This window comes from Squalius cephalus, assembly GCF_949319135.1.
Source record: "Squalius cephalus genome assembly, chromosome: 1".
Taxonomy (NCBI): Eukaryota; Metazoa; Chordata; class Actinopteri; order Cypriniformes; family Leuciscidae; genus Squalius; species Squalius cephalus.
The window spans coordinates 43,681,386-43,697,133 of record NC_137122.1 but is presented as its reverse complement, the minus strand read 5'-3'; the positions used below and the strand labels follow the sequence as shown (position 1 = coordinate 43,697,133).

General features: G+C 36.7%; 1 protein-coding gene across 3 annotated transcripts in view; it reads right to left on the bottom strand.

Annotated features, from left to right (window-relative positions):
• Positions 1 to 934: 934 nt before the first annotated feature.
• Positions 935 to 15,748, bottom strand: part of LOC307160627 (voltage-dependent L-type calcium channel subunit beta-1-like) — a 34,717-nt gene continuing 19,903 nt past the window's right edge. For 2 of the 3 annotated variants that reach the window (XM_079874818.1, XM_079874820.1), the window contains 11 exons: positions 15,283 to 15,402; positions 12,529 to 12,651; positions 11,773 to 11,909; positions 11,048 to 11,115; positions 9,796 to 9,941; positions 7,281 to 7,361; positions 7,132 to 7,190; positions 6,814 to 6,923; positions 2,755 to 2,906; positions 2,210 to 2,305; positions 935 to 1,972 (listed from right to left, as the gene is read on the bottom strand). In XM_079874818.1, the coding sequence (XP_079730944.1) occupies positions 1,691 to 1,972; positions 2,210 to 2,305; positions 2,755 to 2,906; positions 6,814 to 6,923; positions 7,132 to 7,190; positions 7,281 to 7,361; positions 9,796 to 9,941; positions 11,048 to 11,115; positions 11,773 to 11,909; positions 12,529 to 12,651; positions 15,283 to 15,402 (1,374 nt within the window). In that variant the 3' untranslated portion in view covers positions 935 to 1,690. Of the gene's footprint in view, positions 1,973 to 2,209; positions 2,306 to 2,754; positions 2,907 to 6,813; positions 6,924 to 7,131; positions 7,191 to 7,280; positions 7,362 to 8,340; positions 8,370 to 9,795; positions 9,942 to 11,047; positions 11,116 to 11,772; positions 11,910 to 12,528; positions 12,652 to 15,282; positions 15,403 to 15,748 lie in introns of all 3 variants that reach the window. The other variant, XM_079874819.1, reaches the window with a different exon arrangement.

The following is a 15,748-nucleotide window of genomic DNA, read 5'->3' as shown; positions in this document are numbered from 1 at the left end:
GCTTCCCACCCAGGTCGCTCTGGTAGTCTTGGAGACTGCCGCGTTCAGGCCCTTCCCTCTTCTGTTCTCCATGCACCAGGAATGGCCCCTACAGCAAGCCACACCCCCGAAACACACCACAACAGGCCAGGCACATGCAGACACACACAAAAATAGAGCGAGCGGCATGTTAATACAAAGGTTAGAGGTCAGCTTTTTACCTTACAAGTTAAAATAAAATATTTCAACACATTCCAGGCAACAATGTCCATACATAAAAATGCATTCCTTACTCATGCTTTTATGGGAAAAAGACAAAAAACTGGTAGAGAGAAGATATATAGCTTATGCTTTGTGTCGTTGCACAGAGCTATGAACATTTCTATGGATATTTACCTCTGATTTTTAATTGCAACCTCTACAACATTGCTACAAAAGGATAATTTCATAAAATGCTAAACCTTACATTTATGCAATAATAAAGGATCTTGCTTTACTTAAAAAAAAAACAGAAATACCTTTTATGTTTTCAAAAACATAAGAAAGTTAAAGGCATCTGACAAACAACAGACAAAAAGCCACACCATGCACAATAATATAAAAAAAAACACAAAAAATTAGCGCCATCTAGTGGCCATATCAAACCCATCACAAATATTGGGCTTCTAGATCGGTCATCTTTGGAGTCAAAAGTTATCTGATATTGAAACCTGAAAAAATATATACAGAAATATTGACCAAAATTTATTTTCTCTTTTTATCATACATTTTTTTTCTATTATATATATATATATATATATATATATATATATATATATATATATATATATATAATAAATATATTGAACATTTATATAAAATTATCAAATGAAATTAATTCAAAATATTGAACAAAATTTATTTGACCTTTTATCATTTAATTTATCATATAGGTTTTTAATTTTCTTTCTATTTTCAAATCCTTATAAACATAGGACGTATTATATATAATTTCATCAAATGAAGCTATTTCAGTATTTAATTATATTTGAGGTGCCCTGTGAATAAATTAGCTGTGTAACTTTGGTCTCCTAGACAACTACGTAACGGTAAAGGCTGAGCAGATGAATGCTCATTTCTTCTTGTTCAGATTGTGGTGAGACAGTTCTGAAAACGCACACACTGACACACAGGCATTGATCCATCCTCTGTCTGTCTCGCTCACTCACTTTCTCACTCGCTGTCTCTCACTTCTGCATGCAGACACACAAACACACACTTTCATTTAACTTGGGTAAACAACACGGGCGTCAATGCATGTGTGCAAGCTCCTGTTAGAATTTTAGCTCAGTGTTAATAGGATAATGGATATGAGTGGGTTTTTCAGGGCTGGTGCCATGGCAACCTGGAAGAGGGTGGCGATCTGAACTATGTCTCCCAGACGACAAGAGGCCATTGGAAAGTCCGGCAGGCAATCAAATGAGGGCAGGGGTGAAGTGTGTGTGTTTGTGTGAACTGTGGCACGTGGTGGACTTATGATTATTACATGTTTTGTTCGTGTGTATGTTGTATTATTTGTATCATTGAGAGATCAGTCAAAGGAGAGGAGCAGAGACAGACAACAGAATTACAGTTGCGCATTTCTATCTCTTGAGCAGCCATCGTTACTTTTCAGTGATTGGGAGATGGGTTCTGGACCCTTCAATATCGCATTGTAAGCCCGGCCCCGTCTTTAGAGGGCATGTTCCTCTTCTTGTTGCCCTTGCCCTGTAGCGGGGGAGCCATCGAGGAGCTCCATGTTGCGACGCAGGGAAGTGAGCACCTGTACCTGCAGGTTGGAGACGGGTTCGGGCGAGGCTGCCAGGGCGGCTGTGGCCATGGTGCGATTGAGCAGAGGGTTGGGTGGGTTGCTGCTCGGAGGGTGTGTAGCCTTCCAGTAGGCCTCCAGGTATTCAGCCAGGTGTTCACATGCATCCTCCAGCTGATTCTCATCTAATATTATGTCAAAAAGCTCCTGAAAGAGAGAAAAGGAGACGTTTCAAAAGAAAATAGTGAGCAAAGCAAATGTGCAGTTTACATGTTGAAGTTTTATCTGTTATCTATGCTATCTTTGCATTATGACTAGATAAGACTGAATCTGTGAGTACACACATTTTAAAAATGCTGTATGTGTCTAAGTAACAAAGAATGAAGGAAGACCTGAAAGTGTACATAAATGTAAATCAGTAGAAATCAAAAGTCATATTCTCACAGGAGGACACTGAGCGAGTTTATCAGCTGCCACCATTTGGACGTTGAGATGTTTGGCCTGAGATTTACCCCTGGACTTTATCAGCCTCTGCAAAACCTGATAGAGAAGAGCAAATATACATGAGCAAATATACATCCAATAATCATGTTCAAATACATTGTGATGAACACAAATAGTTTGTGGTCAGTTAGATTTTTTGTGTGAAAGAAATTCATATTTTTATTCACCAAGGATGCTTTAAATTGATCAAAGGTGACAGTAAACACATTTATACTGTAACAAAATTTCTATTGAAAATAAATGCTGTTCTTCTGAAACAAATTTATAATGGGTTCCACAAAAATAATCAGGAAGGAACATGTGACACTGAAGACTGGAGTAATGATGCTGAAAATTCAGCTTTACCATCACTTGAATAAATTACATTTTAAAATATATATACATATAAAACAGTTATTTTAAAATGTGATAATAAAAATCATTTCATAAATCGTACTGACCCCAAACCTATGAACGGTAGTGTATATATTGTAGCTAATATTTACCTTTGGAGAGGCGATCTTGATGTAGACTATAATAGGTGCCAGTGATGTCTTGGCCAACTGAGATGGGTGGTTGATTGTGTCAGCATCCAGAGCCACTAACTGGAGCGTCCGAGCCAGCTCAAAGATTCTCTCGATTTCACTTTGTACCTCAGCTGCCAGATGAAAAAAAATTAATATAGCATAATTTATTAATATACTATACACACACACACACACACACACACACACACACACACACACACACACACACACACACACACAACTACATGTCATCTTTCATCTATACACTGCAGAATCAAAACATTCTTAAAAGAACATAAAATAATGGAAAAACAGCATTATGGTATTAATAAATGTTTTCAGATAATGGATCTGGAATATGTGGTTGTTTTTTTGCAGTGTATATCAGAGAATCTTGAAAGCACACACAAACACACCTCAAATTTTAATATACAATGAATTTCAGGAAGACTAACCTTTTATTTCACACTCAAACCCATGTTAGCACATATCATGCACGTGGGGGTTTATATGGTCTGCTCGAATATATGCATGTGTGAGCATGTGCTAGTTTAGTTCCTTTAATCTTTAAGTAAATGGAACGCTGAACAGTATGATAGCAGTTTCCAGAACAGCAGTTGCATGCCATGTGCAGCTTTCTGCATTGATCCACGGCAGTCTGTAGAAAGCAGCAGTTAGCTGTAGATCAGTATGTGTGTTTGAGTATGGATATGTGTGGGTGTGAAGTGCAAGTGGCATCACACTTTTTACAGCGAGTTAGAATCAATGCATTCAGTCATTTTTTCAGAGTGTAAAAAAAAACAGCAAGCCATCATACTTTTTTAGTCAATTTACCATTTAATTTTTTTAAATCAAATGTAGTGCTATTTAAGGGGCAATGTCTCTTAAACAATAATATTTTATTATAATGAAATCAGAACACTTGTTATCAACTGTTATCCAAAATCTATCACTTAATTTACATATACACTACCAATGTTTTTGAAAGAAGTCTGTTATGCTCACTAAGGCTGCATTTATATGATCAAAACAGCAATATTGTGAAATATTATTACAATTTAAAATAGCTGTTTTCTATTTTAAGACATTTTTAAATGTAATTTATTCCTGTGATGCAAAGCGGAATGTTCAGCATCATTACTCCAGTCTTCAGTGTCACATGACCATTCAGAAATCATTCTAATATGATGATTTGCTGCTCAAGAAACATTTCTTATTATTATCAACATTCAGTATATATGAAACATTATATATATATTAGGATTCCTAGAAAGTTAAAAAGAACAGCATTTTTTTTAAATAGAAATATTTTGTAACCATTGCATTTACTGTTACTTTTGATCTATTTAATGATAAATTATTATTATTATTTTTTAAATCTTACCAACCTCAAACTTTTGAACTATAGTGGAGGTACTTTTTACATCCTTCCAAAAAAAAAAAAAAAGTCAAACCATTGAAACTATTACAGCAAAAATATTAAATAAAAAATATCTGTTTAATATCTTAAGATATTATGTAGGATTCCTAATTTTAGTCATGTAAATAATACCAGCAAGCATACCCCATTTTCTTAGCCCATTGTCACTTGATGTAACACAAGATGCATGTTACTGGGGTCTAAATTAATGAATATGACTTGAAAAAGTTACTAGGAATGTTTTATTGTGATTGTTGTCTCAGGTTGTTAAATTTTACGTCTAGATGCACAATACAATATGACAAAAAACTCCACTACACGCTGTGTTGGCAACAATAGGGGCTTTTGCACCGGGTAGTTCTAGGAACTTAGTTCTAGGAACTAGCTACCAGGGTAGTTCCCCGAAAACTAAATGTTCCTCTAGGGCCGTTTTCCTGGTTGCATTCGCACCGCCAGTAGGAAGTCTGAAGTGGCGTAAGGTAAGCCACGCTTGTTGTTGGAACTTTTATTTTGACGGCACAGAGGAACACCTGAGCACACAACGCTCCCATTCTCCATCTTCATTAGTTTACCATCTGTTTAACAATCCTGTCTAATACGTTATTAGATAGAACTGTTATTCAAAGTAGACAGTGTATGAAAAATAATTAGTGTTTGCCGTGTGGTTGATGCTCAATGTCGCTGGCTGAGCAGAAATACATAATCATGTTTCGCTTGGTCCCCTCAAAGTCAAGTTGGATTTTCTCCTCAGCGTAAAGGTTAAGAGGTCCATCTATCATTGTTTTCCAAGTTCGTAGAGTTAGTTCGTGGAGTAAATATATAGGTTTTAAACTGTGTGTGTACACTGCTTTTTATTAAATGGCGGGTGCTGGTGTTTCACGTGCGTTCAGCCAATCAACGTACACTTACGTCACTGGTAGTTCCTATTGTGCTGGGTTAGGCCCTACTCTAACGTAAGAGCTAATTTAACTAAAATTGTTCAGTTCCTGTGTGCGAACACGCCAAAAAAAACCCACAATTAGTTCTAGGAACAATGAAAAGGTTCTTCCGGTGCCAAAGCCCCTAATAAATTTAGCTACACTTTCAAAACACTTGAGCTACTGAAAAATGTAGTGCTGTCATGACTCATGACAACTCTCAGAGTGTTTGGCATGGTAATGGATATGACGATGTTAATGTATTTGTTCTTGGCGGAATAGATCTGTTACGCTGCTGCTGTTATTGCTGCTGCTACAGAGCAAGTATGAGACTTGCTACTGCCAATACATACACAACACGCTACTGTGAGCATGTAAGAATACACTCAGAAAAAAGGTACAAAAGCTGTCACTGGGACAGTACCCTTCAAAAAGGTTCTAAAATGTACCATTTAGGTACTAATATGTACACTTTTGGAACTAATATGTACACTTTGAGGTACACTCTAATATGTACACAATATTTACCTTTGAGGGACTAATATGCACTCTTTAGGTACAAAAGTGTACCTTTTGAAAAGGTACCGTCACAGTGACAGCTTTTGTACCTTTTTTTCTGAGAGTGTACTGATGCTGCACAATATAGCATACATGAATTACCCGTACCAAATCTATACAGATGGAGCTGGGGAAGGTAGAGGGTTTCTGAAAGTGTGCTGCAAACTGCTACAGCAAACACTGACCAAGTATTTGAAAGTTGAGCAGCAAACACATTAGTTGCTGATGCAACAGGAACCAATCAGCTGTGTCCTTTTAAGACTGCAAACAGTGATTGCAAACAGATTGAGTTAAGGACATATCAGCCTGCATCATCTAGAGTTTAATGACAGAACTTATGGATTTAAGTTATTAGTGTGGTTACTTTTAGTTAATAACACCACAACCGACAAGTTAAGACTGTTCACACCAAACTCAAGGTAGAGGGTTAAGTAAAAGGACAGATGGACGTAGAGTTAGATAAATGGATGGAGAGGTGAATGAATCGACAGATGGATGGGCATGAAGGGGAAAAGGGTGGGATGATTGGATACGTACCCAGTACGTCTGACGTGAAGAGAAAGAGAGGTAAGAAAAGTGTGGTGAGAAGGTGTGGCGGGAGAGAACAGAATGAAAAAGAGAAAAAGCCAGATCAGACATGACGTAACAGAGCAAGAAGATGAAACACTAAGAAAAATGTTTAGGAAACAGAGAGAATGTGTACTAGTGTACACTAGTGAAAAAAAAAGTACTCTAAAGAAAGTACTCTAAATATCTATTCTCATAGAGAGCACATATTCACCAAAAAAGTCAATTTATTTCTTTGTCTGACATTTTCCCATTGAAAACACTTAAATATAGTGTGTGACTTTCTTCTTTTCTCTATACCAACTACACCGTAATACCAGAATGAATGCATTTCATTCATCTCAACAAACAGACTGTTTGTTTTGCTCTCAATGTGAATAGCTTTGCACTTTGAAATTTGCTTCACTTTTTTGTTTGCTCTTAAGTGCTTCGGACTAACATGAGTCCAACATATTTGTTAATTGTAGTCATTCAGCCCGCTGCTAAACCAAATGTTCAGTCTGTTCAGGCTTTACGACCAAATGATGGAGCTCTTTCAGATACAGTTTCACATTTGTGTGCAGGTGTGTTTCATACCCAGACTGGATCTGGTGCTGGAGCGCTCGATGATCGTGTGTTTGCTGGGGTTGTTTAGGACGGAACGTTTGGCGAGTGAGATGTCTGCTGTCACCCTGGTGATAGATATTCTGGAACAAACAACAACCCATAACCATGGTATGCCAATTACATACCATGTAACAAGTGTATTGTGGTACAGTATTTCCATCATTAACAACCCACACAGAACTTTGCCATCTATATGAACAGTTTCTTTGATAACATAATCTTGCCAAATTTCATTTTTTATATTTCATGTCTTCATTATGACCATGACATGCATATTTTAATACCAACCTGCCTTCAAATTTGTGTTTTAGAAAGTCAAAGAGTGCTTTCTGCATCATATCTGTCACCTGCAAAGTAACAAACACAGAACTGAACAACATGAACTAAATGACTAAAATTAAAAATAGACAGTTTTTGAGAGAGAGATATTGTCTTGCCTCGTAGCCTTTAAGGGATGGCCCCACCAAAATAATGGGTCTCATGGAAGGCACCACATCATAAGGAGGAACATGTTCCATCTGAAAGTTCACACACACACACACACACACACACACACACACACACACACACACACACACACACACACACACACACACACACACACACACACACACACACACACAAACAAAAAAGCCTCTTCAGTGACATTCAGTGTATAAATCTGAATTATAAAGAACCACTTTTAGGATGCCCAGCTCCCCTTCCCTCCTCTGACAGATCATCACTTTAATCTAACCTGCTGAGGGTCCTTCACTACATGAAGTGTGTGTGAGAAAAACAGAGACAGAGATCCGTTGCTCAACTGATCCCCATTTGCCGTTGCTCCTCCCACTCCTTTTCCCCTGTTATATAATATATGACTGACCAAAAGTTTCAATGCGCTAGTTAGAGTTATGAACAACCGGAATATCTAAAAACAACCGGAACAACTACAATATAATGTCATCATTTTGAATACTCTAATTCCCCCAGTCGGGCATCTGTGCATGTGTGATTGTGTGTTAGTAGCCATTGTGACAGCAGTCACATGCGTGGGCTACGCTCTATTTCACACACCAGTAATGGAAACAGAAACCGTGGAAACCTGTCAGGGTGTTTTTGCCTCATCTTGTGTACATGTGCAAGAGGATGGCATTATGTCCACAAATGTGGGTGGACACATGGGCCAGATTCATTCATTTCTTGATTCAATCTGAATGAGATGAATATGTCCTGTAGAGCTCTAGGACTAATACAACCTGACATTTTTTGCCCTTTCTGAACAGGACTGGTACAGAAACCCTGTGTCAATATGCCACAACAAATCACATTTAAGTCTTTAGAGAAGCAAACTAGCATAGAAGAATTTGTCTTTTCTGACCTTTTCTGAAATACATTCACAGTATTTGCTGAGCTGATGCAGGGACACTATGACAATAGCTCTAAGACTCAGATATCGTCAAAACAAGTGCAAAGACAGAAACACAAAAGCAAAAGTTTGTTGTTGCTATGACTCACCGATTTCTGTTTCTGTTTGGCAGGCCCACCTATCATTTCACACACACACACACACACACAGCAAGAGAGAGAGGGCAAGCAAGCACACAAACAGAAGCTTGTTAGTGACAAATTGTTAATACATTTAGGATGCTTGGAGTAAATTAATAAAAAAATTAAGATGTGGCCAAATGAAGAAAAGAGGGAACTTCTAAAGAATTAGATAATCATTCAGGTTGATCTGAAGTAAAATTCTCCCAGCATACACACAGTCTCACAAGTCTTAACTCAAATTACTGGATTTGTGAGTCTTCTATCTAGATTCACCCAGAAATGCACATTCTGTCATCATTTACTCACCCACATGTTGTTTCAAACCTGCATGACTTACTTTCTTCAGTGGAACACAAAGGGATGTGAAGAAATGATAAACAGCACCAATAAAGTAACATAAAAGTCTGACTGCACAATATATTAAAGGATAGTTCACCCAAAAATGAAAATTCTGTCATCATTTACTCACCCTCAAGTTGTTCCAAACCTGTATGAGTTTCTTCTATTGAACACAAAATAAGATATTTTGAAGAATGTTGGTAATCAAACAGTTGACGGTAGCCATTGACTTCCATAGTAGGAAAAAAATACTCAATGGCTACCATCAACTGTCTGGTTACCAACATTCTTCAAAATATCTTATTTTGTGTTCAATAGAAGAAACTCATACAGGTTTGGAACAACTTGAGGGTGAGTAAATGATGACAGCATTTTCATTTTTGGGTGAACTATCCCTAAGTCTTCTGAAACCAAATGATAGCTTTGTATGTGGAAAGACTAAAATATACATTGTTATTTTTTGATAAAAGTCTTATCTGGTGCAGTTCTCAGAACATTATGTCAACGTACATTCAAATAGGTCAGGATGAGTCGGGCCTGGTTTTACATCTATGATGCCAAACATGATTGGATTTCATATTTTGTTACTGATCACAGCGCAACAAATGTGAATGCACATATTCAAATCACATCTAAAATCGAGGGTACGTTTTTCAGTGACAACTTACATCTTACTCTGTGTTCTTTACACAACATTATATGGCTTCAAAAGACTTGGAATATTGTACATGAATCATATGGACAACGGCTATAGTACTTTTGTGTTGTTCTTGTTATTTTTGGAGCAATCTGAACATTCTTCCTAATATTTTGTTTTGTACACACATATACATTTATAACCTGGTTCATACAGGGTGAGTACATGATGAAAGAATTTTCATATTTGGCAAAACTATACTTTTAATAATGCATTCACTCTGTCCCTTTAATGTGAATTTGAACACAAACAAACACACGAACAGCAAAGATTTCTCACATATTTCAGAGACACAGAAGGTGCTCGGTTAGGAACGAGTCTGATTATTAGTCACATGTGATGGAGGCTGTCTATTGATGCATTCTGGGGTTATCACCAGGGGTTACCTTCTTAAAGAAAGGGAGGCGGGGTAGGTTGCCTTGAGGGGAGGTGACACTTCCGCCCACACCCTTATGGTCACGGGTGTCGGCAGGCTCCACCTCCTCAACATCCGAATCCAAAGCATCGTCATAAAGCCCAGAGGACAAGTCAGCTAGGGGACCGATTGGGAGGTGGGCGGGTTTTAATGAAGGGATAGAACAAGAGAGGGGAGGAGAAAGAGAAATAGAGAAGGAAACGAGAGTGAAAGAAGAGGGAAACAAGGGTAACGGACAGAAAATGAGAGATGAGGAAGAGAGGAAGAACAGCAGCATGATGTACAGACTTTGCTAAGTCAGAAAGGCGATGAAAGAATACAGAAGGTGTTTTAAAGTAAAAAAAAAAGAAACAACCTTTTAAAGAAGTACAAACAGTGGCATGTGTTGTGAAGTCCTTTCTCTGAGTTTAAAAATTCATGTTCCAGTTTCATTTGATGTTTACAGTTAATGGGTTAAAGGACTATGGGAACATAATTTACCGAACTAACAACAAACAAATAATATTGTATTACATTTGATGTTTAAATCGACATACTGTTTATTAAACTAAGTCACATGACAGTCTCATCAAGATTTTTATTTTATTTATTATTTTACATTGATTCCAAAACAATAACAACAATAATTAACTATAATAAATGCTATAGTAAAAACCTGTAAAATTAAAGTAAAAAATGTAAAAGTTTATGGACAGGCCATTTACGATGAACTCAGACTCATCATATGTTTTTTTGTTTAACCACCTGTATTATTATGGTTCAAGTAGATTGGTATATTAACATTATATTATTTTTGTTTTGTTTTTGTTCTGTTTATTATTTTTCATTCAATTACTTCGAGGATGCATTGCTTCACCTGCCTCCTCTGAGAAAATGCCCGATTACAAATGAATCAAACTCCCAGAGCTGACACAGCCATGACAGATCACATAAACTACAGGTAGTTCAAAGATTTCGAACTACAATTACAGGTGATGATGACAATAAAGAGAAAAGGAAGAAAGAAAAACAACAGACTAGAAGAATGAATGATAAGAGGGAAGAGAAGAGGGCAGAAGGGATCCTAACCGGACGTTCTAGCTAACTGTCATTGTATTCAGTGTGAGCCCAGTGTGAATGTAATGAGTCGATGTTCTGTGTGTGTGTGTGTTTAGAAGGACAGGGATGTCATATCTCCATCACAACAGAACCAAAAAACTCACAGCATTACTGTCTGATCATACCTGTTCCAGGTGGAGTGGGCCTCCGGGCACCTGTGGCAACATCCAGACTAGAGCTTCCACCGGACTTACTGGTAAATAGATAGAGAGATCAATGGAAAGTAGTTAAAACATACGGTACCTGTCAAACGTTTGGAAACATTACAATATTTGAATGTTTTTGAAAGAAGTCTCTTATGCTCACCAAGGCAGCATTTATTTAATCAAATATACAGTAAAAACAGTAATACTGTGAAATATTATTACAAATTAAAAGAACTGTTTTCTATTTTTATATATTTTAAAGTGTAATTTATTCATGTGATGGTAAAGCTGAATTTTCAGCATCATTACTCCAGTCTTCAGTGTCACATGATCCTTCAGAAATCATTCTAATATGATGATTTGCTGCTCAAGTAACATGTCCTATTATTACTATTATTATTATCAATTGTTATCAACTGTTGATAACATATTCATATATTCATATTCATCATTCGTTCATCAATAGAAAGTTGAAAAACAGCATTTATTTGAAATAGAAATCGTTTGTAACATTATAAATGTCTTTACTGTCACTTTTAATCAATTTAATGCATCCTTGCTGAATCAAAGTATTACTTTTCTTTAAAAAAAACACACGTTCTAATGGTAGTGTAGCTAGTAATGCAATAAGCCTGTTTCAAACAGCCCATATAAGCAGTATAACTGCAGCAGCAGATACAAGGCTCACTGTGATTGGCTGTTACCTGGAGCTAAGGCGGTTTTGTCTCATTCTCTGTTCTTGTAATTGACGGGTGCTCTCAAGCTTCACTGGACTGGGGATAAACCCCACCTCACATCCTTCCTTCACCAAACGTCCGATCCACCAGTCATTATTATACTTCTGTTAACAGAAAAACACACAAACGTACAAAAATACACAAGTGAACACACAGCCTCTGAATTGTGTGTACGTTACAGATACAGTTCTGTCCATATCACTCTCAGAAGAAAAGGTTCTATAAAACCTTAAACGGTTCTGTAAGGCGCCTCATATATAGAACATTTGAGGGGTTCCCATCACGGAATGATTTTATGGATTTAGTTGTAATTATTATTAAAAAAAATGTTTTTTTAATTTTCATTATATTACATGAATTAAACAGCTCATAAACATACTTTATCAGTAGGAACAATTTAAATAACCTGTTAAAGTATTATGCAATCATTCAAGACATTTCTCCTTAAATAGAACCTTTGTGGCTTTTTCTTTCAAATGTATTCAAGAACCCTAGAGTTCTATATTAAACCCTATTGAACCTTTTCTTTCCAACAGTGTATGATTACATATACCTATAAATATATTGAAGATCTACGCTTGAATAATAAATCAGATTAAAGGTGTTGTAAGCAATTTCAGATATTTTGATATTTCCGAAATTTTATGTCTATGATGTCTGTCATTTTACTAGTGGAAGTTAAATAGCTTACAACACCTTTAAAGGGAAATGTGTTTGTCTGACCTCTTTGATGTGCAGGAAGTCTTTGGGTTCGAAAGAGATGGCCATACCCTGAACCGGCACATCATCATTTGGGCCTGGGTTATAGCCGACATTAGTCCTCACCGCAAACGCTACAGGCTTGGTCTTAAGAGAGAAAGTGGATGAGAGAGAGAGAGAGATAAATTGAGGTGAAATAGAGAATTAAAACACAGAGTCAAACAATCCAGAGCGGAAGGAAGGACACAAGTCATGCGACTGGATTTACAGCTGACATATGGAAGTGATCATATATACAGTGAAGAGGATGGAATAATACTGCAGAACAGTATAGGGCTTCCAAACTCATATCCTGGTGGAACAGCAAGCAACAAGTTTTGTGTAGCAAGCCTCAATTAACACTCTGATTAAGTGTGTTAAATCATTACAAAAAAAAATAATAATTCACCCAGGTGTCTCCGCGACTGGGGTGGAAACATATTGGTGTGGGACCACAAAACAGCCATTTTTAATGAGTTTATGTTCCATTTTTTTTCAACCCAAAAAAGCAGTCTTATCAGTAACTGCTTTTAAAGAAAGTGTGTATTTAAAATATTATTTTAACAATAAAATCTGTGCTCTATCCAAATAATTATGCCTGCATTGATATTTCTCAAAGGTTCTGATTCTGAACCCCTAAATATTTAAATTTTGCAATGAATTCAGTCCAAACCACTTAATGTACAAACTTTTTTTGTATATTTTTCAACCTTAAATGTTCAACCTTACAGTTTAAAAAATAAAATTAAAGTCACCATGAAATCATCTACAATTCAACTTGAGATCATAGCAATAGCAAACCATAACCATCCAACCAATTACCGATGGACAAAATAAAGTCTTGCCCTACATTTTTGTTGGAAAATTTGATGTATGAACTCACGACTCAATTGGACTGTGGAATTGTTGTGTCAAAAGTGATGAGACTTTTCAGTTTTATGGACGTCGGCATCTTTGATATTACTTTGGGTCACTGTCTCTATGGTTACTGGTAAGAGAATATGAATACGGTCTTGATTGCACGTTCACAGTATTCGAGACACCTGTAAATTGCTGAGTGAACGGGACATTTCGAGACTCACATCAGCAAGTAAATGCGGTTGTCATTCCCAAAAACTGACAGTGTGAACGTAGCCTAAAAAAAACTATAGCAACTCCTACTTCATGCCGACTTTAAATTCAGTTAAAAAATGCCCCATTGACTTACATTACATTATACACAATTATCATGGCCAAAAGAATTCATGATAACGATATATCACGATTTCTTTAGAAATCTTGACTAATAAAATAAAATAAATAAATAATGTCAAATTAAGCTTTACTTGGTTCATATTGTGTTTTTTTACTTTTCTTTTTTTTTGAAAAATCACACCATTGCATACAAAAGGAATAACACTTAATAGCAGCCAGTTTTAAACAACTTCCTTCAGTGAAATGATGTGGCTTCATTTCACAGAATGAGGCAAAAAGTATATTATTTTAATATAAATAATGTTATATTACTTGCATTTTAAATATACATTATCCTTATAAAAAAATAAAAACCAAGATGGCTTGAAGAACACAGATAAACCATTATACTGTCGCAATGGTGTGTTAATTCACTTCATGTTTAATTAGTCAAAATGTCTCTATCTGCATTTTATTCAGCTACAGCATGCGCTATCTGGATGTCTTTGTCCATATTAGGGATTTCCTGGAATGTCATAAGTTTTATTACTCCTACCAGTCTCACTTGCTGACTTTCTGTGCGAGGCCGCCCTACGGCGTTTAGTATGAATGAAATAGACATTACATGTGAGAGTTTAGTGCTTCATAATGCTCACATCACCCTATTTTGGGTCTCTAAAGATGTTTGAAGTAAACACATGATAATCTTGATAATCTAACAGTTTTGCACTAAAAGCCCCGAGGGATGTAAATATAAAAAAACCACAAGATGTCAGCAGTTAACAGGTTAGGTTAATGTAACATATCCCGTTTCAGGACTAGCAAAACAATTGCAACTTACTCCTTGTATAGTGGCCAAATCTGCAAGATAACACAGGCAGAGGTGGTTTAACAGGTTGGAGGGCGGCTTTGCCCTTTTTTTTTTTGCCATTTACGCTCACAGTTGATCGGCAAGTCCTGCAGACTGGGGTGATTAACGAGTAATTTTCAAGGTATCCAAAAAACTTACTAGCGAGCTAAATTTCTTGGAGTGCGGGGTAGAGTGTCTCTTAATTTCTGATGACATGATTTTACGCAGCAGCACCAGCTGCACGCTGTGTCTGCTTGTGTTTTATAACAGATGCCAACCAGCGTTAAGGTGCAATATCGACACCTACTGTACATTGGGATGTGAACCAGATACTGGCGCTGGATCATATTATCATATGTGTGAATTTAAATATTACGGTTATTGTCAATACCATTATATAACAACACTCCTAATTTGCATATTGAATTGTGATGCAGCATGAACGCAGCTTAAACAAAAACTTAACTTTAACATATACTTTAACACTTTTTTGTTGCATTGTGCAGCAAGACCTGCGAGCACTAATATCTAAGTCAGGAAATTCAAATCTAGTTAATGATACAGGTGGTTATGAGGAGTTGAGCCTCTCAAAAATATGTTTTTTCTACAATCAATCAAGTTTATTATCATCACTCAGGGCAGAGTCAGAATAATAGACCCATGATAAATGAAAAGAGAGAAACTGGAACAAGAAAGAAGATGAAAAAATAAGACACCTTAGCCTTCTCTAGGGTGGCAAGAGCTTGTCTATCGGCTTCTTTCCTGAGAGCCTCAGGGTCCTCCTCCAGAGACACGTCAGAGTCTGAAGGACGACTGGTGTAGGAGTCTGCTGAGCCCTGCCAGAGAACAGAGAGAGGCAGTGAGAGGGAGGGTGAATCCGTGTTAACAGCCTTTGGCACAGTGTTTGAAAAAGCTCTTTTTTAATTAGTATTCCTTATCTAAAATCAAACACAGTTACAATTTTACATCTCTTCTTCTACCAGGCCAAAAGAGAGATAGCATAAATGATCACATACAACAATGATTTGATATGCAAACTATTTGTGAATGAAAAACAGGTTGACGGAAAGGGCAGGAACAGTGTGGGAGGAAGTGAAAGAGAGCAGAAGGTACAGTACAAGCATGAGAAAAGAGTTTCAAAGAATATGAGAGAAGGAAAACAGAAAGAATACTTTAATACTT